Raw genomic sequence first — 24,403 nt, 5'->3', positions numbered from 1 at the left:
ACTTGAGGTCAGGAGTTCAAGACCAGCCTGGCCAACATGATGAAACCCTGTCTCTACGAAAAATACAAAAATTAGCCAAACGTGATGGTGCGCATTTGTAATCCTACCTACTCAGGAGGGTGAGGTGGGAGAATTGCTTGAACCCAGGAGGTGGACATTGCAGTGAGCCGGTATTGCCACCACTGTACTCCAGCCTGGGTGACAGAGTAAGATTCTGTCTCAAAAAAAAAAAAGTAATTAAAACCATGAGACACACCCACTAGAATCTAGATTAAAAAGTTAGATAGCAAAATGTGTTTGTGAGGTTGTAGAAAAATTGAAGCCCTCATACACTGCTAGTGGAAATGTAAAATGGTACAGCCACTTTGGGAAAGAGTTTGGGAGTTCCTCAAACAATTAAGCATTAGAATTATGCCATGACCCAGCAATTTCACACCTAGCTATATACTCAAGAGAAATGAAAAATTTGTATCCACATGGAAACGTGTATTTAGCAACATTATTCATAATCACGAAAAAGTGGAAACAACCCAAAAATCTATCAGCGGATAGAATGTCCAAACAAAATGTGTTATATCCATGCAATGGATGATTATTCAGTAATAAAAAGAAATGAAGTACTAATACTTGCTGCAACATTGATGAACCTTGAAAGCATGTTGCGTGAAGGAAGCCAGTCATAAAAGACCACATACTATAGACTTTCCAGGAAAGTCCAGAATAAGGAAGTCTGTATAGAGACACAAAGTAGATTAGTGGTTGTTTAGCACTGGGGAAGAGGGAAAGTTGGGCATAGAGGCATGATAGCTAATGCATATAAGGCTTCTTGTTTTTTTTTTTTTTTTTTTTTGAAATGGAGTCTCACTCTCACCAGACTGGAGTGCAGTGGTGCGATCTCAGCCTACTGCAACCTCCGCCTCCCGGGTTTAAGTGATTCTCCTGCCTCAGCCTCCCGAGTAGCTGTGACTATAGGCACGCGCCACCACACCCAGCTATTTTTTTTTTTTTGAGATGGAGTCTTGCTCTGTTGCCCAGGCTGGAGTGCAGTGGCACAATCTTGGCTCACTGCAACCTCCACCTTCCAGGTTCAAGCGATTCTCCTGCCTCAGCCTCCCGAGTAGCTGTGACTATAGGCACGCGCCACCACACCCAGCTATTTTTTTTTTTTTGAGATGGAGTCTTGCTCTGTTGCCCAGGCTGGAGTGCAGTGGTGGGATCTCGGCTCACTGCAACCTCTGCCTCCTGGGTTCAAGCAATTCTCCTGTCTCAGACTCCTGAGTTGCTGAGATTATAGGTGTGAGCCACCGCACCTGGCCAGTTTTTTTGTATTTTTAGTAGAAACAGGGTTTCACCATGTTGGCCAGGATGGTCTCGATCTCTTGACCTTGCGATCTGCCCACCTCAGCCTCCCAAAGTGCTGGGATTACAGGCGTGAGCCACCAGGCCCGGCCAGGTTTCTTCTTGAAAAGTTTCTAAAATTGATTGTCATCATGGTTGCATATGTCTGTGAATATGTTAACAGGGCCTTTGGTACACTTTAAATGGGTGAATTGTATGCAAATGATATGTCAGTGAAGCTATTAAAAAAGATATATTCAAGTTCTAACTCCTAGTACCTGTGAATGTTTTTGGAAACAGGGTCTTTGACGATCTAAGTAAGTAAAGATGAGATCATCCTGGATTTAGGGTGGACCCTAAAGCTAATGACAAGTGTCCTTACCAGAGACAGAAAAGAAGACACAGAGGCACAGAGGGGAAGGCCATGTGAAGATGGAGGCAGACATTAGAGTTTTGCTGCTGCCAACCAAGGAATATCAGGAGCCATCAGAAGCTGGAAAAGGCAAAGACAGATCCTCCCCTAGAGCCTTTGTGGGGAGCGTGTCTCTCTTGACACCTTGATTTCAGACTTTTGACCTCCAGAGCTGTGAGAGAGTAAATTTCTGTTTTAATTAAGCGACTGTGCTTGTGGTAACTTGTTGTAGCAGCTATGGAAAACTAATGCAGCAAACATTGGGAATCTACAAAATGTGTGGGTTTTGAATCTTTCTTTACCACTTAGTATCTGTGCAATCTTGGGCAAGTTTTTCAGTGTCTCTATACCCTTGTTTCCACATGAATGAAGGATAATCATACTGTTTTCATAGAGTTGTTACAGGGATTAAGTGAGTTAATTATGTATGGAGCTTAAAATAGCATTTGGCACATATTAATCACTGTATGTTAATGTTAACTATAAATTAGTTTCTGTATGCCTTAGTTTCAACTCTGCTATACACAGCTGTTCCTCTTCTCATGCTCTCCATTCAAATGGTAGTATCTGATATTCTCTTCTTTTCTGTGAAGAAAAGTTACTTTTTATTGCTCTAATCACTATGGGTTAAGGCTACTATAGACTACCTTAGCAAAATGGGGGATAGGACCTTCATTAAATCACTAATTTAACAGATGTTTCTCGGGAACTTTCTGTGTGCCAGGCACTGGGAATACAGCTCAGAACAAGATAGTCACAGTCCTTGCCTTTAGGGACCATTGGGGGTGTTAGATTATCAAGTCACACAAATATGTGATTCCAAACTGTGATAAGTCTAAAGAAAAAGTAAAAGGTCACATTAATTTTTAATAAAAATATGTGTTGCATTAGGTGAGAGGGTGGTTAGGGGAATTCTCTCTAAAGACTAGACATTTAGGCAGACAGCAAAAGAACAAATAGGATTTATCCAGATTAAGAATGAGGACAAAAAATTGACAAAATTTCCTCAAGAAGTGGAGTCTCAGTCTTTGCTGAAGACTGTTACTTTAGGTCATCAGAGATAGCTTGAGTAACTACCATATGTCTAGTAGTTTACCTAATGCTGTTGGGGAATAAAACAGGTTGAGTTGGATGTGACAAGGTGTTGGATATGTCTTAGGTAGCAAGACCAACTAATACTGCAAGGAAGTTTCTACTAAAATTGTAATTTGAGTATAATTAAGTGCTAAGGCAATTTTTGAGGTAGAAAAAAATAAGCAACTCCTAAGGGTCATTTCATTTCTGATAGGGAATTACAGGATGATTGCATATAATCTTTACTCACCCAGCAAAGATTGTATTATCTTTGTAGTCTGAAATGAAAGTCATGAAGGACAAGGTCTCCAAGATTCCTGCATAAAAATTTGAGGGTTCCAGGACACAGACTCAGTTACTGGGTTTTCCTTTTTCTTCTTCCTTGCAATATGTCACTGGTTGTGAAGAAGGAACGAAGGTGGATTCTGGGTCAGTGCTCCTCCCAGATTAGTGAATAGCGAAGACTTAGCTTCTTGTGTACAGTTGCCACTCCTCCCCCAATACACGGTGGGGAAAATTCTGTGTGTGGTTCACACTGAGGCAGGAAGCCTGGAAGACAGAATCTTCTTGCCTCTCTTCCTCACATCTCTCGTTCTCTTAAGCATCTTGACTCTAAGAGGTCCTTTGAGTATTGATTTTAACAGCAGTGGAAGGTAGGACAATGTGAAATTCAGATGAAGTGAGAAAGGTAAAGGGTGAAAAAGCTTTGGTCCTGAGGGCAACAGAAAATGAAAGCATTTGTTGATAAATGATTTATGTTGGCAGCTTAGAGAATGTTTTGAACAGTGGCAACATCATCAGAACAAGTGTGATTTCCTAAGAGCACTACTTTAAAAAGTAATAGTAATTTGGATAAGTTCTGATATATTAAAATGTCAACATTCTTATTTCATAGCTATGTTTAGTTTTTTTAAATGTTGGATAAAAGAAAAAATGAATTTCATTCTACTACTATAAGGCCAAGACACAACTTGGAATGAGATGGATAAGTATGTGTGAAACCTTGAAACTTTTTGCCACAATAGTGCCCTGAAGGGTTTAAAGGTTAAAAAATTCAGGGTATATTTGAGTTGACTCATACATTTTTAAGGATGGGTGTCCATTTCCTCCTTCTGTGTTACTATATCAAGTCAAGCTGATGAAGTGAGAGCCAAAGAAAACAAGCCCATCCCCCAACACCCCGCCAAGATTGCAGAAATGCTGGCTAGTTGATTTCTAATGTCAACTGTTCTTTCAGTGAGAGATTTGCAGGGAGGAAAATTAGATGTCGTTTTGAAGAAGTGCTTTTCTTTTTTTGAAAGCAAAAACTGAGAATTTATCGTTTCTTGTATTTGAAGAGTTGGGGAGTGGTCTGACCTCTGGCAGAGTTGAATTTAGTGACATAGATATAGCCAGATTCTTTTCTTTTCTCTTTGCCTCTTGGGTCTGCTTTTCCCCCTCAGGCGCCTCTCTCCCTTCAAGGTGCAAGATGGTCACCTGCAGTTCCAGGTGAAGAAGTGTTTTAGAATATTATGACTCTGGAGGCTTTTCTTCAAGCTTTAGTAAAACTGTAGTCATGCACCTCACGAGGATGTTGTGGTCGTGGACTGCATATAGGATTATAATAGAGTATTTTTACCATACCTTTTGTATGTATAGATACGTTAAATACACAAATTCTTACATTATGTTACAGTTGCCTACAGTATTCAGTACAGTAATGTTACTGTACAGGTTTGTAGCCTAGAAGCAATACACTATACCATGAAGGTCTGTAAGTGCTTTCTCTGATGTTTGACACCATGAAATAGCTGAACAACTGTCAACCTTAAATAACGATTCAGAAACTGTGATTAGGTATAGAGTTTATTCAAGCCCAAAAGGTGGAAAATGTCCACCTGGAAGCATAAATTCAAGTTGCCTTGAATATATATGATTACCAGATGTTACAAGTGATTTTGTTTGTTCATTTCTTTTGAGACAGGGTCTCTTTCTGTCACCCAGGCTGGAATGCAGTGGTGGGATCACAGCTCACTGCAGCCTCAATCTCCTAGACTTAAGTGATCCTCCTGCCCTGTCTCCCAAGTAGTTGGGACCACAGGCGTGTACCACCATGCCCAGCCAATTTTTGTATTTTTATAGAGACAGGGTTTTGCTTTGTTGCTCAGGCTGGGCTCGAACCGCTGGGCTCAAGTGATGAGCCTGTCTTGGCCTCCCAAAGTGTTGGGATTACAGATGTGAGCCACTGCACCTGGCCCCAAGTGAGTTTTTAAGGAAAAAAGAAGAGGCAGTTCCTAAGTTGTTTAGCAAGAGTTTACGTTAACATAAATTATTAATTGGCTGTACACTGTTCTTTGTATTCCAAATTTCAGGAACATGTCCATAATAAGTGAGGCAGCTAGTCAGGAACAAAAATGCCTTTAAGCAATTGCCACTGGGCACGGAGGGTGGCGGTGACCAAAGTCCTATGCTCATGTCTCTCTGGGCCTGATAAATTTTGCAAACCTCACATAGCTCAGATTGCTCCAAGTTGTTTTTCTTTTCTCACAACGCATTGCTCCAAGTTGTTTTTCTTTTCTCACAACGCATTTCTCAGAACGTATCTCTTTTGCATGACTGTATGTGGATTATTAGGGAAATAAAAACTTTGTATCTTTAATATGTTTTACATGACTACTTAATAGCTTGTTTATGCCTTGAAGTGTTAACCTATTCTGATAGGGCATTTATAATTGGTTGAACTTGTTGTGGTCATTTTCATAAAATATGTGGACATTTCTATTTCCTTATCCCTTTTTTTTTTTTTTTTGAGACGGAGTCTCACTCTGTCACCCAGGCTGGAGTGCAGTGGCGCAATCTCGGCTTACTGCAACCACCACCTTCCAGGTTCAAGCGATTCTCTCGCCTCAGCCTCCCAAGTAGCTGGGATTATAGGTGCTTGCCACTACACCCAGCTGATTTTTGTATTTTTAGTAGAGACGGGGTTTCGCCATGTTGGCCAGGCTGGTCTCAAACTCCTGACCTCAGGTGATCCGCCTGCCTCGGCCTCCCAAATTGCTGGGATTACAGGCGTGAGCCACCATGCCTGGCCTTATCCCTTTTTTTAAATTTAAAAACACCAGAGGGAAGTTTTTATTATATAAGCATTTATTAAAATAAGTTGGGCAGAATGATGGACTCAGAAAATGAGTGTGTTTGTAGGGCAGCCTCCAAGGCCTGCAGGAAGCTTGCAGTTGATGATGTTTTTTAACTTTTAGGTTCAGTGGTAATGTGCAGGTTTGTTGTATAGGTAAATTGCATGTCACAGGAGTTTGGTGTACAGATTATTTTGCCACCCAGGTAATAAGCATAGTACCTGGCAGGTAGTTTTTTGATCCTCACCCTCCTCCCTCCCTCCACCCTCAGGTAGTCCCAAGTGTTTGTTGTTCCTTCCTTTGTGTCCATATGTACCCAGTGTTCAACTCCCACTTATAAGTGAGAACATGTGGTATTTGGTTTCTCTCCCTGGATTAATTTGCTTAGGATAATGGCCTCCAGCTCTATCTATGTTGCTGCAAAGGCCATAATCTCATTCTTTTTTATGGCTGCATAGTATTTCATGGTGTATATGTTCCACATTTTCTTTATTCAGTCTACCATTGATGGGCATTTAGGTTGATTCCATGTCTTTGCTATTGTGAATAGTGCTGTGATGAACATACGGGTGCATGTGTCTTTATGGTGAACTGTTTATATTCCTTTGGGTATGTACCCAATAATGGGATTGCTGGGTTGAATAATAATTCTGCTTTGAGTTCTTTGAGAAATCACCACACTGCTTCCACAATAACTCATCTAATTTACATTCCCACCAGTGATGTGTAAATGTTCCCTTTTCTCTGCGACCTTGCCAGCATCTGTTATGTTTTGACTTTCTAATAACAGCCATTCTGACTGGTGTGATACTGTATCTCACTGTGGTTTTGATTTGCATTTCACTAATGATTAGTAATGGTCACATTTTTTCATATGCTTGTTGACCGTGTGTGTGTCTTTTTTTGAGAAGTGTCTGTTCATGTCCTTTGCCTACTCTTTAATGCAGCTGTTTGATTTTTGCTTGTTGATTTAAGTTCCTTATAGATTCTGAGTAGTAGACCTTTGTGGGACGCATAGTTTGCAAACATTTTCTCCCATTTTGTAGGTTGTCTGTTTATTTTTTGTTGATAGTTTCTTTTGCTGTGCAGAAGAAGCTCTTTAGTTTAATTAGGTCCTATTTATCAATTTTTGTTTTTGTCGCAGTTGCTTTTGGTAACTTTGTCTTGAAATCTTTTCCAGGTCCTATGTCTAGAAACAGTATTTCCTAGGTTATCTTCCAGGGTTTTTATGGCTTTAGGTTTTACATTTAAGTCTTTAATCCATCTTGAGTTGAATTTTGAGTATGGTGTAAGGAGGGGTCCAGTTTCAATTTTTTGCGTATGGCTAGCCAGTTATTCCAGCACCATTTATTGAATAGGGAGCCCTTATTGCTTGTTTTTGTTGACTTTGCCAAAGATCAGATGGGTGTAGGTGTGCAGCATTGTTTCTGGACTCTATTCTGTTCCATTGGTCTGTGTGCCTGTTTTGTTCCAGTACCATGCTATTTTGGTTACTATAACCCTGTAGAAAAGTTTGAGTTTGAAGTCAGGTAACATGATGCCTTCAGCCTTGTTCTTTTTGCTTAGGATTACCTTGACTATTTGAGCTCCTTTTTTGGTTCCATATAAATTTTAAAATAGTTTTTTTCTAATTCTGTGAAGAAAGTCATTGGTAGTTTGATAGGAATAGCATTGAATCTATAAATTGCTTTGGCAATATGGCCATTTTAACAAAATTTATTATTCCTATCCATGAGCATGGAATGTTTTTCCATTTGTGTCATCTCTGATTTCTTTGAGTGGTGTTCTGTAATTCTTGATATAGAGATCTTTCACCTCTCTTGTTAGCTGTATTCCTGTATTTTATTCTTTTTGTGTCTGTTGTGAGTGGGATTGTGTTCTTGATTTGGCTCTTGGCTTGAGTGTTATTGGTATATAGGAATGTTACTTATTTTTGCACATTGATTTTGTGTCCTGGGACTTTGCTGAAGTTGTTTATCAGCTTAAGGGGCATTTGGGCTGAGATTAAGGGGTTTTCTATATATAGGGTCATGTCTGCAAACAGGGATAGGTTGACTTCTTCTCTTTGTATTTGAGTGCCTTTTATTTCTTGCCTGATTGCTGTGGCCAGGACTTAAAGTACCATATTGAATAGGAGTGATGAGATAGGGCATCCTTGTCTGGTTCCGGTTTTCAAAGGGAGTGCTTCTAGCTTTTGCCCATTCATTATGATGTTGGCTGTGGGTTTGTCATAGCTTATCCCTTTATTATATTCGTGTTTCTGTTGGAAACAGATGCATCATTTCAACTTTTAACATCTTTTTAAAAAAATGTAACTGATAATAATGATCAGATCTTCATATTTTAGAAATGTTGAATCAATAAATTGTGAAGGTAGTGATTTAAAAACATAAACCCTGGAACCAAACTGTCTGGGCTCAAATCTCAGCTCTGCCATTTGATAGCTGTGTGACTTCAGATGACTTAACCTTTCTCTGCTTAAATTTCTTACTTTTATATAAAATGGGGATAAGAGTATCTTTCTCTTAGCTCAAAAGAACCTGGCACATAGAAAGTACCACTACTGCTGCTACTACTATTACTGCTGCTGCTGCTGTTATTGTAGCTATACAATTTTTCTCCAAAATCTTTATTCTCCAACACACCTCAAACACCACTGTCTTGGCTGCATTATTGAGTCCAGAATATGTTGAAAGAGAGTCATAGATATATTTTCATTCTTGATTATAGCCCAAAGGCCAAGAAGTGATATGGAGACATACTTCTAAATGAAAAGAATGAAGATACAAATTAAAACCAAGCTAGGGGGTAAAGTGATTTGGCAGCATTCCTGTTTAAGAGTCTATTCTGCACTGCCCCTTCTGACCCACTTTTATTTTGCGGAAGATACTGGTTTTTGTTTTTAACTTAAGCCTTAGCATCAAGGACATGCGACTTGTGCTTTGTTTTCATTGTCTAGGATTTTCCTTGGAGATGGTCCTGATCTATGCCAAAAGTCTGGGATGTATGCACCACTTCTGTGTGAGTTTTCTGATTGAACTAGGCTTAATTAGATTCTCTTTTCTTTTCTCTTTAAAAACTTGGAAACCATTTTGTTGTTCCTGAGTTGTAAGGCTGAACATGTTTGCTTAAGTAAATCTCTTGGGATCTAATCTGGCATCCACTCAGGTCTTGTTAAATGAGAGCTTTAAAAGCCTCTTGCTGAGTGGGCTCCATCATTGTTGACCAAATGTTTCAAGATGTAGGCACGAAGCACTTTTGTCAGTTTTTCAAGTGTAGTGTAATTTTGAAGTAATTGTGCTTTTCTACTTTTAAAGTATTTAAAAAGTACTTTTAAAGAGTACTTTTAAAGATTAAAAAACACAGGAGTGGCAAGTTTAACAAGATCAAGTTCTTCTTGTTTCTTTGTAAATTTCTGTTACCCATCTGGTTTACTTGGAAGCAGTGCTGAACTTGACTTATGTGACTGTTTTATCTAGAAGAGGCAGCAAGATTTTTCTCTTCATGTAAAGCAACTAGGTAACAGTTGTCTTCTCCCAATGGATATGTAAAAAGAGAGTGTAGTCCCTTCAGATTACTCTTGGCTCTTCACCCCCCCCCCATGCAGCAAAGCAGATTTTTGTTTTTATTAAACAGATTTTTAATTTATTTTAGCAGATTTTTAATTTATTCAGTCCTCTGCTCTTTATATTACACACCCGCCATTGATGCATACTGGCATACAGATAAATCAAAGTTAAATTCAGATAAGTTGGCTGTAAGAATTCTTACAGACTGTGTTGTGGTATACACAGAAACCAATTTCCTGTAGTCAAAATTGAGATAATAGAAGAGTAGAATTGTTTTAATTCATAATAGTATAAGTGTGAGGCAGTTGGAATTAGCAGATCTGTCTGGGGCAGCCTTGCCAATCAGAGCAGAGCCATGTCCCAGAGTCAGCCAGGCCAGTGACCATCCCCAGTTAGGGAGGTGTTGAAAATCTGCACGGTGAAAGTCCTGCTAATGCTGTGCTTCCAGTCCCCTCAGCCCTTTTTCATGAGAACTATACCTTCTTAGAACTTGAGATTACTAAATATGAAAAATATCTCTGCCTAAGTTTCCTTTTTACTTTGGGGATGGGAACGCTGAGAGATAATCCAAATCACTGTTTTTATTTTATAGATTTGGAAACTGAAGCTGGAGACGTTACATAGTTTACACAAAATCACCCGTGACTTCTTGGTTGAGCTGCAACTAAACCCGGGTCTCTGGCTTCCCAAATTAGTGTTCCTTTCACTGATCCATGCGGCTTTGCTTATCTATTCAATTAGCAAATGTAATTGAAGGAACTCTAATTAGTTTGGCTTCTAAAGGCTTTTGTAGTTGATGTCAGACTGGCAACAAGGTTGATTTTTTTTTTTTTTCCTCTCAGCTTTTGAGTTGTGGCCAGATTTGTCAGTCAATTATTTCAGGGTCTTGAAGTCATCACATGGATGGTAAGATTATTTGAATGTCTGTTTATTTGTCTAATAAACATGCCTTTGTAGTACAAATTAGAGACTGTTAGGATGTACCATATATACATATATATCTGTATGTCTATATATCTACATATATATAGAGAGAGTGTGTGTGTTATTAGATTTAGAGCAGTTGTGGCCAGTACAGTGGTGACATTCCAGCTATCACTACCGTTGTGTGTTTTTTCCGGGCCTGTGAGCTTTGACACTACTTTCCTGTATAATTGAGGGGTTAGCAGTATTCTGGCAATGCAACCATCTCAAGAAGCAGATGCTAGAGATGCAGGGGGCTGATTGGCCACCCCATGCTCTTGGCAAGTGCCTGAATTGGCACTGCCAGTTCATGGGATTAAGAAACTTGGAGGTGTGAAACACCCTTGACCTGTGAGCTAATTGTTGGTGCCCTTCAGGGCCCCTCTAAAGGAGTTATGTAGATGGAATTTAATTTCCTTCAGTGAGAGAGAGCTCATTCCTAAGAGGAAGTCTGGAATTAACTCTTAGACCTCACGGCTTACTGATGTCCTTGAAAGATCTAGAAGGATGGAGCTGCAATAGAAGGAAAGTATGCCATTGTTTTGCATTGTGTTTATTAGAGTAGGATGAATAAATGGGGCCGTCTAAGTAACATATTTTTGGTATAGTATAGGAATAGAGAAGTATGACTACTACAACTTGTTTTTCTTATTTCACTGAGCTCTGTTTTTCTTGAGTAAACTTCAACTGTTTGCCAGGAAATAGTTGCCTCTTCTAGAGTCTCAATATTTATGAAGGTGTAGGAAAGGTTTTCATGCAACTTAAGCATTTCTTTGTAATTTGATGGAAAATTTTTTAATTTTTAGAATTATTTGTAGCAGATCCTCATTATGTATCAAAATATACAGGTTGAATGTGTCTCATTGTAGATTCTAAAATGCTGCATTGTCTTTAGAGTGAAACATTAAAAGAGAATTTTTGTTTGTTTTAGGGTCTGAGATGTTTTATAATGTCATTTCCTACCTTGTTATTACACCATATGCCAGGATACTTGATTTACTGAAATTTTAAAGTGTGACTTATGAAACAGCTTTTTGTTAAAGCTACATTTATCTTGAATTTGATTTAGAAACTCATAGTCTCTTGTGGAAAATTGAAATGTAATTACTACTAGCTCTTAATATTTAGATTACACACTCTCTTTGGCTTCCTATTCTTTTACTTTCATCAAATGCACGTAAAATATAAAAAGAAAATGTGTAAACTTCTACCACATGAAAAGCAGAGGCATTCCTATTTGTAAGATGCTTACATGTCACTTCACATTTTCTAGTAGAAAATACATGTTTCTACATGCATAATGTATGTAGAAATATGTCTGTTTTTCCATATGTAACTCATTCTGGAGAGAAATCTTCAATAATCTGCCTGATTGTCTTTTTTCAACGAAGAGAAAAAAGGCTTTACAGAAGATGTTGTGACAGTTGGGATGCTGGATTTCTTTTTTAAGAGACAGGTCTCGCTCTGTGGCCCAGGCAGGCTGGAGTACGGTGGCGTGATCATAGCTCACTGTAACCTCCAACGCCTGGGCTTTTTTAAGTTATCCTCCCATCTCAGCCTCCCAAGTAGCTGGGACTACTGGTGCGCACCACTGCACCCAGCTAATTTTTCAATTTTTTTGTAGAGATGGAGTCTTGCTGTGTTACCCAGGCTAGTCTTGACCTCCTGGGTTCAGGCAGTCCTGCTCCGGCCTCCCAAAGTGCTGGGATTACAGGCATGAGTCATCGTGCCCAGCTGATTCTTTCTATTAAAGGGTAATTTGAGTCAAGGAGGGAGCTCCTGGTCTCTCCTGACCTCTTTGGTTGCCAGTTGACTGGCCAGGTTTATCAAGTTGAATATGTGGAAAAGAGCGAGAGAGCTGGGGGTGGGGGATTTGAGCAACAGTGCATCTACTCATGCATGCACCTATACAGACAGGATAGACCGTGCAGCTTTGCAGTATGTTCATGGTCATTATTAAAGCAGAAATGAGGGTTGAGAGAGTGCCCTGATGCCTATTCATATATCTTTATTCTGTATGTAGTTTTCACATAAGTTTCGGTAGCTCATACTGTTAGCCTTCCTGGTGGTACTTGCAGTCATTGTAGTAAGTGTTTATGTCTTTGTCTTGACCTTTTCTTTTCTGAAACAGACTTATATTTTCTTCTTTTTTTGCTTGAAAACAGAGACTGGAGGATGGTGGGGATTGGGACTTGAGATTTTTTGCTGCCCACCAAATCACTAATGAGTCCTACAGTTGAGTTACCAGCGTTGTTGTACTATAATATTTTTCTTAGTCAAAGTGTATACCAAAGATTATGCTGTTTAGGAATCCAACTTGGAAGAACCCATGAGAAGTGTGTCTGTTCCCAGGACTGCTGGGTTTTGCCCTTTTACCCTCAACTCTCTTCACACTTTTAAAAATAAATGATAGATTTGATTTCACAGAAACTGCATCTGTATATGTATAATGATGTGCCTTTATTTTGGGCAGTAAGCTTTTTTTTTTGGTCGTTTGCAAACAAGGATTAGTTTTTACGCACTGTCACTGTTACAGGCATGCATGAAAAGTGGATCCTGTTTGTGCTCTAGAAACTGCTTACATTATAATTTAAATAATGTGCCTTTGCAATTTTTTTTTAAAGGTAGTATCTTCCCCAGCAGATGTTGCTGAAAAAGCTGACAGAATTATTACAATGCTGCCCACAAGTATCAATGCAATAGAAGCTTATTCTGGAGCAAATGGGATTCTAAAGTACGTATTTCTCAACTGTGGATATTTTCTTGTTATGATAGTTCATGAATTTCACGTGTTAGAACTATTAGGAAATTACAATTGTGTTTGTTAAACCTTTCTATACTGTTATTTCATAAAGTGAATAGTGTGGTTTTCTCTTTGTAAAAGGCTTGTTTTTTTCGCTGAAGTCAAGTATGTGGCATTGTGTATAAATTTTTTTGGTTCCGTTTTTTTTCCTTTAACTCTTGCATTAAACTTACCTTTTCGTTGGTAACATGTTTAGGAGACTTTTAAAGCTTACATTTTAAGCTGCAACTATTAATAATATAATTTTCTTCAGCTTATAGAAAGTCAGGAAAAGAGCTTAAGAAAAATATAGCCAAACATTGGAAAGAACACCATTGTTTAACATTTTATTATATGAAAAAAAGTTATCGTATGTCCTGTGGGTTAATATGTTTTTAGTAAGAACTTTGGGAAGTTGGAATTAAAGGTTAGCAGTAGCTCTTTAACCCATTTATGTTGGAGGTTGCAAATTTTTTTGTGAAAAATCAGACCTTGGCAATGACCTTGAGCAGTAGGATGTAAATAACTCCCACAAACTTAGTGTAAATGGAACAGTAGGCATAAATGGGCTAAGTAAAATAAAGTTTAGGTCAGAGTTTCCTAATCAGTGCCTGTCTTTCCTGGCTCTGAGAAACCTTTTGGTTAATTGCTGCTTATTGCCAAACCCTTGTGGTTATGTTACGATGATAGTGTTTGAATTCCCAACTTAGTTTTCTCATCTCACTGTTTCTATTCCTAACTTATTTTGTTGTTGAATTTCACCAAAGAACTAGAGCAAACTGGTAGATGCTGTAGTCACAAGAAGGGCTAAAAGAAAGGGTTTAATTTCAGGAAACTGTAATATGTGAAATTTGAAGTTTTTGGAAATTGAATTGTGTTGGAAAACTAACCAACTTGGAAGGAAGCAAAAGACACTTGGATATTAGGCAGAAAACTGATAAGATAAATGTTTAGATTTCAGGGAAGGTTAAAAGACACTCATTTTGGATAGAGCTCTCAGGGCCACAATGTGTGTGGGCTGGAGGCATCCTAGCTGTCCTGTTACCTAGCCTGTTTCAGTTATGGCCCTGCTTTACCTCTGAAGGAAAAGTTACTAAAAATTTCTGAGGAGACATAGCCCTATATTTGTTAATATCCTTTGCTAAGGAATGTGGTGACTAGCTATCAGAACAGTTTGGTCCAAGATGTGTTTTTAAAAAGTTTGACTTTACCTTGAGCTATAATTTGCTTCTTACGGGTGGTTATTTTTTTCTGGGTAAGGATCATTTCCATACACCCAGTGCATGTGTAATTTTTTGGATGATTTTCCATTTGTTTGAAGGTTTAAGATCTTAAAATATTAAGATCACAGATTGATAAACTTAATTCTTATTTTTTTAGGCTAAAGAAAAACCTACATACTCTTAGAGTATGCTATTTCTCTTCTGTGAAATATACCCAACCATTGCATTTGAATTGTAACAATTCATATGTCTAAAATTGTTTAAACAATTTTTAATGTATATATTTTTCTTTTCTTTTTATTTTAGACGAGGTCTTGCTATGTTGCCTAGTCTGGTCTCCAGCCCATGGCCTCAAGTGATCCTTCTGCCTTGGCCTCATAGAGTGCTGGGATTACAGGCATAAGCCACCATGCCTGGTTATGTTTAAACCATTTTGTGTGCTATTTTTTTAATAGAAAGATTTTTCCTTTTAGTAGTTTTTATCAATGATTTTTCTATTTTCTTCTTCAGTGTTTACATTTATTCAGTTTTAATTTTCTAATCATGATTCCATGTCCTCTGGGTTAGTATATCTATAGTAAGAACTTTGGAAAGTTTGGCTAGGCACAGTGGCTCACACCTGTAATCCCATCACTGTGGGAGACCGAGGCAGGATGATCGGTTGAGCCCAGGAGTTCAAGATCAGCCTGGACAGCATGGTGAGACCCCATCTCTATAAATATAAAATTTAAAACTTAGACGGGTATGCTGGCATGCACCTGTGGTCCCAGCTACTTGGGAGGCTGAGGTGGGAGACCATGTCTTAAAGAACTTTGGAAAGTTTGAATTAAAGGTTAGCCATACCCTTTAAAGAAATTATAATTTAGGTTAGAGTTTCCTAGCTAGTGAAGATAGACAGTGCCTTATAGTGTATATACGTAAGTTACCCTAAAAAGCCAAAAAGACTGTGAGATTTCCAGATTCTTTCATATATTTTCCTTTCTACCTGTTTGATATTTTATTTTGTCATTAAAAAGTTACAGTTATAAAGTAGTATGCCATCCCAACACAAATGGCCAGATTTTAATTGCTTATGTTTATTCTTCATAGTGGAAATAACACAGATATATGAAATTTGCAGTATGGCTTGTTAAAGACAAGTAAATTACTTTTTAAAGACCCAGCTACTTTACAAACAAAAATTTAAGTCCTATCTAATACTCTTTTAAAGTTAATAGGTGTTTTAAATTGCTTGCATCTTAGCTTCGTGTTTATTATTGTGGTTAGTGTGTACTTCACCTGAAATCAGAATTTATACCATGTAATGTATCAGGTTTTTTTGGATATTTTGAAAGAGTTTAACTTTACTTTTGAACTATAATTGATCTCAAAAAGAATATGAGATTTTTAAACCTATTCTAAAATAATGTTTTTAATACTAAACTAAAATCCTCCTTGATGTATGGCAGCTTTTTAGCAGATTCTAATTCTGTAGGTAGTTGCATGAAATTTTTACTCAGAATTGTAAACTAGAAATATTTTTATTTATTTACTTAGAAAAGTGAAGAAGGGCTCATTATTAATAGATTCCAGCACTATTGATCCTGCAGTTTCAAAAGAATTGGCCAAAGAAGTTGAGAAAATGGGAGCAGTTTTCATGGATGCCCCTGTTTCTGGTGGTAAGTGGTAGCTAAAATATATGCAAACCTATTTATGTTTATCAGAAATAGCAATTATGGTTTTGTGGTACCATATGGTTTTGTGGTAGTTATTTTTAGACTTGTTACAGGATTCTCACTCATTAAAAATAAAAACAAACGGACGTGTTATTTAGTACTCTCAAGTCTAAGTAACATTGTTAGTCTTAAATTCAGATAAAAAAGTGTCATAACTTTGAAGTGTTGTGAATTTTTGGTCCATTTACTGTGGATGGGAATATATCAGTTTTTAGAAAATTTTTTTTGGAACTAATGTAAAAAATAATCAGCTTAAATAATCCTGTAACTGTTAAAGAAATTGAACAAGTGGAAAAAAAGAAAAAAAGTTATTTCACAAGGGAAACATTGGCTCAGATCATTTTACAGATGAATATTACCAAAATTTCAAGGAGCAGATCATCTAAATTTTATACAAACTTTTCCAGAGAATAGGAAAAGAGGAGATACTTCCCAATTCATTGTGTAACACCTGTATAACTCTGATGTTTACACCAGATAGAAATGTTATAAAAAAGAAAAAATAAATGTAGGTTTATTTTAGTTATGAATATAGATGTAAAAACTTTATATTAGCAAACTAAATCCAACCATGTATGAAAGAGATTAAACACTATAACCAAGTTTCCTTTAGCCCATGTATGCCAAGATGGCTTAATTTTAGAAAATCTGTGCATATAATTTACCATGTTAACATGGTTAAAAGTCATATGATTATCTCAATTAGAAGAAAAGACCCAGTAATGAAATTCTAAAAACTTACTATTAACTCATATATTAATAGTGGGTATCTGGGTAGTTTGGAATGGCAGGATTATAGTATGGCTTTTCTGTAATTTCCAAATTTTCCAAAATTACTGTGTAATCAGAATTACTGTGTACACATTTATATTATGTATTTGTAGCAGTATAGCAGTAGGCAGCAGAATATGAATTTTATTCCAGTTACATTAAACTGGATTGTGGGCTTTAGAATTAAAAAGTAAAATATAGAAATTTAAATCATTTTGTATTTTTTTATAAAGAACTTAATGATCTTGTGAAGGTACCTTGTATCCCAAATGACTTTTGAATATAGGTGGAGGAATAAATAATTGCTAGCTCTTCTGATTGTTATATTGAATTACTTAAATAGGATTTAGGTATAAAGATTTATGATGTGGTATAGGTACTTTGAGTAAAAGTACCTACAAAATACTAATAAGTGGTTTTAAGGTTGGTGTTTGTGTGGTTTTTATTGGATGGAATTAATAAACTGAACAGGTCCTTCTTAGAGTGGTTCTACAGTTGAATTTGAGAATTGGTGTGGTACAAATGTTCTTGCCATTGATTGATTTTCTTTGGCCTCATGAGTACAACCTGAAATTATAATCTGATAATAAAAAATAGCAATTTGGATTTTAAACATTATTTTAACCTTTAAAATACAATCTTGTGAGAAAACTTTGAAATTACTCTTTTGGCCCGGGCGTGGTGGCTCAAGCCTGTAATCCCAGCACTTTGGGAGGCCGAGACGGGCGGATCACGAGGTCAGGAGATCAAGACCATCCTAGCTAACACAGTGAAACCCCGTCTTTACTAAAAAATACAAAAAAAAAAACTAGCCAGGCGAGGTGGCGGGCGCCTGTAGTCCCAGCTACTCGGGAGGCTGAGGCAGGAGAATGGCGTGAACCCGGGAGGCGAAGCTTGCAGTGAGCTGAGATCCGGCCACTGCACTCCAGCCTGGGCGACAGAGTAAGACTCCGTCTCAAAAAAAAAAAAAAAAAAAAAATATTCTTTTGTTCTTGTCAAGCAATTTTTAAACTATGGTTTGTTGTTTTAGTGTACAAAAATGCTAATATAACTGAATACACCTGAATCTGCACTATATAGTAGATTAAAAGCTTTGTGCAGGGATGATTTGTGGCAATTTATTGGTTGACACATGATCATTATGAGGTTAACCAGTATATAATAACAGCTTATTTATATTGGTCTTATTGTTATTATGTTTATATTTTTTAACATGGTATGTTACAAACTGTTCCACCTTCCCACTTAAATGGGCTGGTTTAAAAATTATTGTATTTTAACTAAATAAAGTTAAACCAAAGTGTTATAGGACTACTGGGTTTGATTGCTTGTTGCATGGTAACAGACCAGTATGCAGACACAATGGGAGTTGCAGTAGAGGAAGAATTTAATAATTGTAGGGCAGTCAAATGAGACAGAGGAACCTTCAAATCCTCCTCCCTCAAGGGTTTGGGGATGGAGCTTGTAAAGGGTCTGAACAGGTAGGGCTAAAATGTGGGGATTGCTGATTGGTCAGGAAGCAAGGGGTGAATTCCTGGGATAGGGAGATGAAGAAACCGCGTTCCTTTGTGGAGTTCTTTGGTTCCTTGGTTGATGTCTTCAGATTGGTAGGCTTCAGCCATTCTGCTGGAATTCAGGACCTGAAAATACCATAAGTAATTCTTGGGTAAAAAGGTCCAGTGTCAGAGATTCTGTCTGTAGGAACAATGGGGAAGCAGGTGGTCAACATGCCACATGACCCTTGGTTACTTACCAGCTACAGGGAAATGGATTGAAGTACCTCAGTGCACCCTGGTCAATGCCTGACTATAATTCTGCCTAAAGCCTGGCTTGTACTTCTCCATCAACTCTGTGAGGGTGGTTTCAAAAGGGATGTGGGAAAAGCATGGCTTAGATACCCAAAATGGGCCCACAGTTTTATAGAAGTCCTGTGTTCATCAATCTTGAAACGTGGAGTCTTTGAGATCATTTGAACAAAACTTGAGGAATTTCTCCCCATCCCTTCCTCCCAAGTCTTCATCTATTTCCTATTCCAGACTTTTAAAAATGCATCATGGATTTATATATAGGTACATACAAATAGAGTAGTATTCTAAAACTGTAAATGGGAACATACTATACTTCTATTATTCTATGGTTAGTATTTTAAAGAGAAGTTTTTTTAAAAAACTCAGGTGAATTTAAAATAGTATTGATTTTTGAGAAGCAATTGGTTTATTCAGTCAAGCGTTTCCCCCTACTTCCTGCTAAGTATTTTTCTGGGGAGTAAAGTAAGAATTATTACTTAATCATTTTTCTAGCCTATGGAGTAGCAGATTGAAAGTTTTCCTCAGGTTTCATTTTGATACTTATTAGACCCACTGTGTAATGGCTCCTGCATACATTATCCTTATTAGAAAGAATATAATTATATTTAAGTGCTGTATGACTTCTTCTAAAAATCAAAAGTAAGTAATGCTTAAACTGTTATATTTATCCTGAAACCAGTGTGAAGAACTACTTTAATATTGGTGTAGTTATCACTTTATAGTATAGATAGTAGTTTATAAAGCACTTTGGCATGCCTCAGCCTATTTGGTGCTGCTATTTGTTTGTTCTAATTTTAATTTTTGTGGGTATATAATAGGTGTATATACTTACAGGGTAGATGAAATGTTTTGATACTGGCATGCACTGCGTAATAATCACATCATGTAAAATGGGGTTGGTGCTTCTTTTTGAAGCTGTCAAACTGTACATCTTTTTTTTTTTTTTTTGAGACAGAGTCTCGCTCTGTCGCCCAGGCTAGAGTGCAGTGGTGCGATCTTGGCTCACTGCAAGCTCTGCCTCCTGGGGTCAAGCGATCTTGGCTCACTGCAACCTCTGCCTCCCGGGGTCAAGCAGTTCTCCCTGCCTCAGCCTCCCGAGTAGCTGAGATTACAGGCGCCTGCCATCACACCTGGCTAATTTTTGTATTTTTAGTAGAGACAGGGTTTTGCCATGTTGGCCAGACCTTTGGTGATCTGCCCTCTTCAGCCTCCCAAAGTGCTGGGAATACAGGTGTGAGGCACCATGCCTGGCCTTGATGTGTGTATCTTTATCAGAGCCCACATCACACTGTGTTTATAGGCTATGATTCTCTTCCTCTTGAGTTTAAGCTTTTTAAGTGCAAGGAGTAAGTTTTTTTCCCCAGTTTTTAAAATTAAATATTGAATATATGTACAAGATATTTATAAAATATATGTGCAGTATAAAGTATAAGTATACATTGAACTAATACGTACCCCCTACTCAGTTTAAGAACTAGAGCCTTACTATTTATTTCCTTTGAAGTTCTTGCTTCCCTGATCCTATTTTCTTTTCTCTCTGATGAGAGGTAACCAGCTTCCTGAATTTCATGTCTCATTCCTATGCTTTTTTTTTTTTTAATAGTTTAGCTCCATATGTTTTTATTTCTAAACAGTAGTTTATTTTCCATCTTTGGAACATTGTAGAAATGGAATCATAATGAGCATATTCTGTGACTTGCTTTTTCACTTTACATTGTATTTCTGAATTTCATCCCTGGTGTTACTGGAGCCACTGGCTTACCTGGTGCCTGTGTGAGCATTAGAAAGGGCACCTGTCTGTACCAAAATAGCCCTTCAGACAAGCAGAATGAACCTTTGTATAAAGAAAAAGGTATGCCTTTCTGTGGACACATGTGGCCTTACGTCAGGCTTTGCGGTTTGACACACTGAATGTAGATTAAATATCAGCCCCTACTCACCTGTTTGGCTAGATGCCCATGTGCGGTACATAAAATGTATCTCCATTACATGGTTGTTACATGTAGTTCATTAATTTTAACTGCTCTGTAGTATTCTATATAAATACATCACTATTTCTTCTTTCTATTGTGATACACATTTGGATTATTTCCAAGTTTTAAAAAAATTCACATTCTTACACGCTATGAAACGTGTCTTTTTAGTCTTTGTTTTTCCAGTGTAATGCTTAGAACATGGTTGGTCTTCAGTAAATGTTTAAAAACTTGGGTTGACTTCAACTGGAAAAACAACCATGTGAAAATAGACAGGATAAGCAGTGATACTCCCATTTTACCAGGATGGAAGTAACACCAAGAGATATTGGATAACTTACCTAAAGACCATACTATTAATTACTGGCAGAATTGAAGGACTGATATGATAGTTCTTTTGGTTTTTTTTTTTTTTCAACTTTTAGAAACTGATGTTTATTTTCCATCAACCATTTTTCCATGTTGCTTAAGAGCCGGTGCAAGAACAGCTTAAGACCATTCAGTGGTTCCTCCTACCCATTCAGTGGCCTGCGCAGTGGGAGCTGCAGACCAGTCTTCTGTGGCAGGCTGAGCACTCCAGTCTTCAGTAGGGACCTGCTGAATAGGCACAGAGGGCACCTGCACACCTTCAGACAGTCTGCAACCTCAGGCTGAGTAGCAGTGAACTCAGGAGCTGGAGCAGTCCATTCACCCTGAAATTCCTCCTTGGTCACTGCATGATAGTTCTTTAATTTCTATTCTACTGTATTAGGAAATAATATTTTCTAAAGAGTTCTCATGTATTTCAAGAGGGAAATAAAGATTGCTAAATGGAAGAATTAGTGACCTTAGGGCTGAGCAGCAGATGAACATTTCAGCTAGACTCAATCTAAAGTGCTTACCAACAGAATTGTGAACAAGTAAGGCCACTAAATTTGGGGGTGGGTGTTATGTAGCAGTAAATAATGGATGCAGCCAATAAAGTTGATATTTCCATAATTATGTAGTAATGTTGCTGTATTATCAGTGTGCTACCTGTGCTTATTTAGTACAAGTGTTACAAACTCTTTCTGAAGGAGAATAATTGTAATGTGGTTTTGATACGAAGGCCAGCTTGACATTACTATAGCCTTGGAATGTTTCGAAGTCAGGTAATGTGGCATCTCTACCTTTGTTCTTGTTGCTGAGGATTGATTTGAATATTCGGGCTCTTTTCTGGTTCCATATGAATTTTAGGATTTTTTTCCTAATATTATGAAAAATGGTAATTTGGTAGAGATTGCATTGAATGTTTATATTGCTGTGGGCAATATGGTCATTTTAACAATATTAATTTGGCCGGGCACGCGGTGGCTTATGCTTGTCATTCCAGTACTGGGAGGCCTAGGCAGGTGGATCACCTGACCTCAGGCATTTGTGACCAGCCTGGGCAACATGGTGAAACCCTGTCTCTACTGAAAATACAAAAATTTGACTGGCCGCGGTGGTGTGCGCCTATGGTCCTAGCTGAGGGAGGCTGAGGCAGGAGAATCAATTGAGCCTGGGAGGCAGAGGTTGCAGTGAGCTGAGATCGTGCCGTTGCACTCCAACCTGGGTGACAGAGTGAGACCTTGTCTCAAAAAACAAAAAACAATATTAATTCTTGTGATCTATGAGCATGTCATGTTTTTCCATTCGGTTATGTCATCTTCAATTTCTTTCATCGGTGTTTTGCAGTTTTTCTTGTAGAGATCTTTTACCTTGTTAGTTAAATTTATTCTTTATTTTTCGTAGCTATTATAAGTGGGATTGCCTTCTTGATTTTCTTCTCGGCTGGATCACTCTTGGTTTATAGAAATGCTACTGATTTTTGTGTGTTGATTTTGTATCCTATAACTTTACTGAATTTACTTATCAAATCTAAGACTTTTGGGTTGAGTTTTAGGTCTTTCTAGGTGTAAGATCTTATCATCAGCAGAAAGGGACAATTTCACTTCCTTTATTCCAATTTAGATGACTTTCATTTCTTTCTCTTTCCTGACTGCTCTGGCTAGGCCTTTCAGTACTGTGTTAAATAGGAGTGGTGAAAGTGGGTATCTTTGTCTTGTTCCAATTCTTAGAGAAAAGTCTTTCAACTTCCCCCATTCAGTATGTTGTTAGCTGTGGGTTTGTTTTATATGGCCTTTATTATTTTGAGGTATATTCCTTCTATGCCTAGTGTGTTGCATGTTATTATCATGAAGGGATGTGGAATTTTATCAAATGCATTTTCTGTGTCTATTGATCATACGGTTTTTGTCCTTCATTCTGTTGTTGTGATGTATCACATTTATTGATTTGCGTAGAACCATCCTTACATCCCTAGTACAAATCTCACTTGATCGTGCTGTATTATCTTTTTGATGTGCTACTGGATTCTGTTTGCTAGTGTTTTGTTGAGAATTTTTGCACCTGTGTTCATCAGGGATATAGGCCTGTAGTTTTCTTTTTTTGTTGTGTCCTTGTCTGATTTTGGGATCAGGGTGATTCCAGCTTCACAGAATGAGTTAGGGAGAATTCTTCCCGTTTTTGGGAATAGTTTCAGAAAGATTAGTATTAGTTCCTCTGTACGTTTGGTAGAACTCAACCGTCAGTTTGTCTGGGCCTGGACTTTTCCATGTTGAAAGATGTTTTATTATTCATTCCATCTTGCTAGTCATAATGTCAGTTCAGGTTTTCTGTTTCTTTCTGATTCAATCTTGATAGGTTGTATGTTTCTAGAAATTTTTCATTTCCTGTAGGTTTTCCAGCTTTTTAAGCATATGATAGTTCATAATGGTCTCTGATGATCTTTTGTATTTCTGTGGTATCAGTTGTAATGTGTCATTTTTCACTTGATTTTATTTGAGGCTTCTCTCTTCTCTTCCCAGTTAAAACCAGTGGTTTATCAATTTTATTTATCTTTTTGAAGAGCCAAATTTTTGTTTTGTTGATCCTTTGTATTTTTAAGTCTCTATTTCATCTAGCTCTGCTCTGATCTTTATTATTTATTTTCTTCTGTTCATTTTATGTTATGTTATAATCTTTGGGCATTTATTGCTATAAACTTCCCTCTTAGTACTGCTTTTGCTGTATCCCACAGGTTTTGGTATGTTGTGTTTCTGTTTTCATTTGTTTCAATAAATTTTTTAATTTCCATATTTTCTTTTTTTTTCTTTTTTTCTTTTAAATAACTCTTGCCCTGTCATCCAGGCTGGAGTGCAGTGGTGCGATCACAGCTCACTGCAGCCTTGACCTCCTGGACTCAAGGGATTCTCCAGCCTCAGCCTCTCAAGTAGCTAGGACTACAGGTGTTCACTACCACACCTGTCTAATTTTTGTAGAGACGGATTCTCACTGTGTTGCCCAGTCTGGTCTTGAACTCCTGGGCTCAAGTGATCCTCCCATCTTGGCTTCCCAAAGTGCTGGGATTACAGCCATGAGTCATGGTGCCCAGCCTTTATTTTCATCTTAATTTCTTAGTCAACACAGTGGTCATTCAGAAGCATGTTCCCCCCCGACCCCACCCATGTATTTGTAGAATTCTTCTTGGTATTGATTTTAGTTATATTTTATTGTGGTGTGAAGAGATACTTAACAGGTTTTCAGCTTTTTGTTTGTTTTGAGACTGAGTCTCACTTTGTTGCCCAGGCTGGAATGCAGTGGCGCCATCTCGGCTCACTGCA

At 37.7% G+C, this 24,403-nt stretch overlaps 1 protein-coding gene across 3 annotated transcripts in view; it reads left to right on the top strand.

The window, feature by feature from the left end:
- The window catches only part of HIBADH (3-hydroxyisobutyrate dehydrogenase), a 145,404-nt gene that overhangs the window by 16,197 nt on the left and 104,804 nt on the right, over window positions 1-24,403 (top strand). For all 3 annotated transcript variants that reach the window (XM_011938596.1, XM_011938598.1, XM_011938597.1), the window contains 2 exons: window positions 13,094-13,203; window positions 16,011-16,132. In XM_011938596.1, the coding sequence (XP_011793986.1) occupies window positions 13,094-13,203; window positions 16,011-16,132 (232 nt within the window). The remainder of the gene's footprint in view (window positions 1-13,093; window positions 13,204-16,010; window positions 16,133-24,403) is intronic.

The sequence above is a fragment of the Colobus angolensis genome, unplaced genomic scaffold (assembly GCF_000951035.1).
Source record: "Colobus angolensis palliatus isolate OR3802 unplaced genomic scaffold, Cang.pa_1.0 Scaffold175, whole genome shotgun sequence".
In the NCBI taxonomy this organism is placed as follows: domain Eukaryota; kingdom Metazoa; phylum Chordata; class Mammalia; order Primates; family Cercopithecidae; genus Colobus; species Colobus angolensis.
The sequence above is the reverse complement of the archived record's forward strand: the minus strand, read 5'-3'. Positions and strand labels throughout refer to the sequence as shown.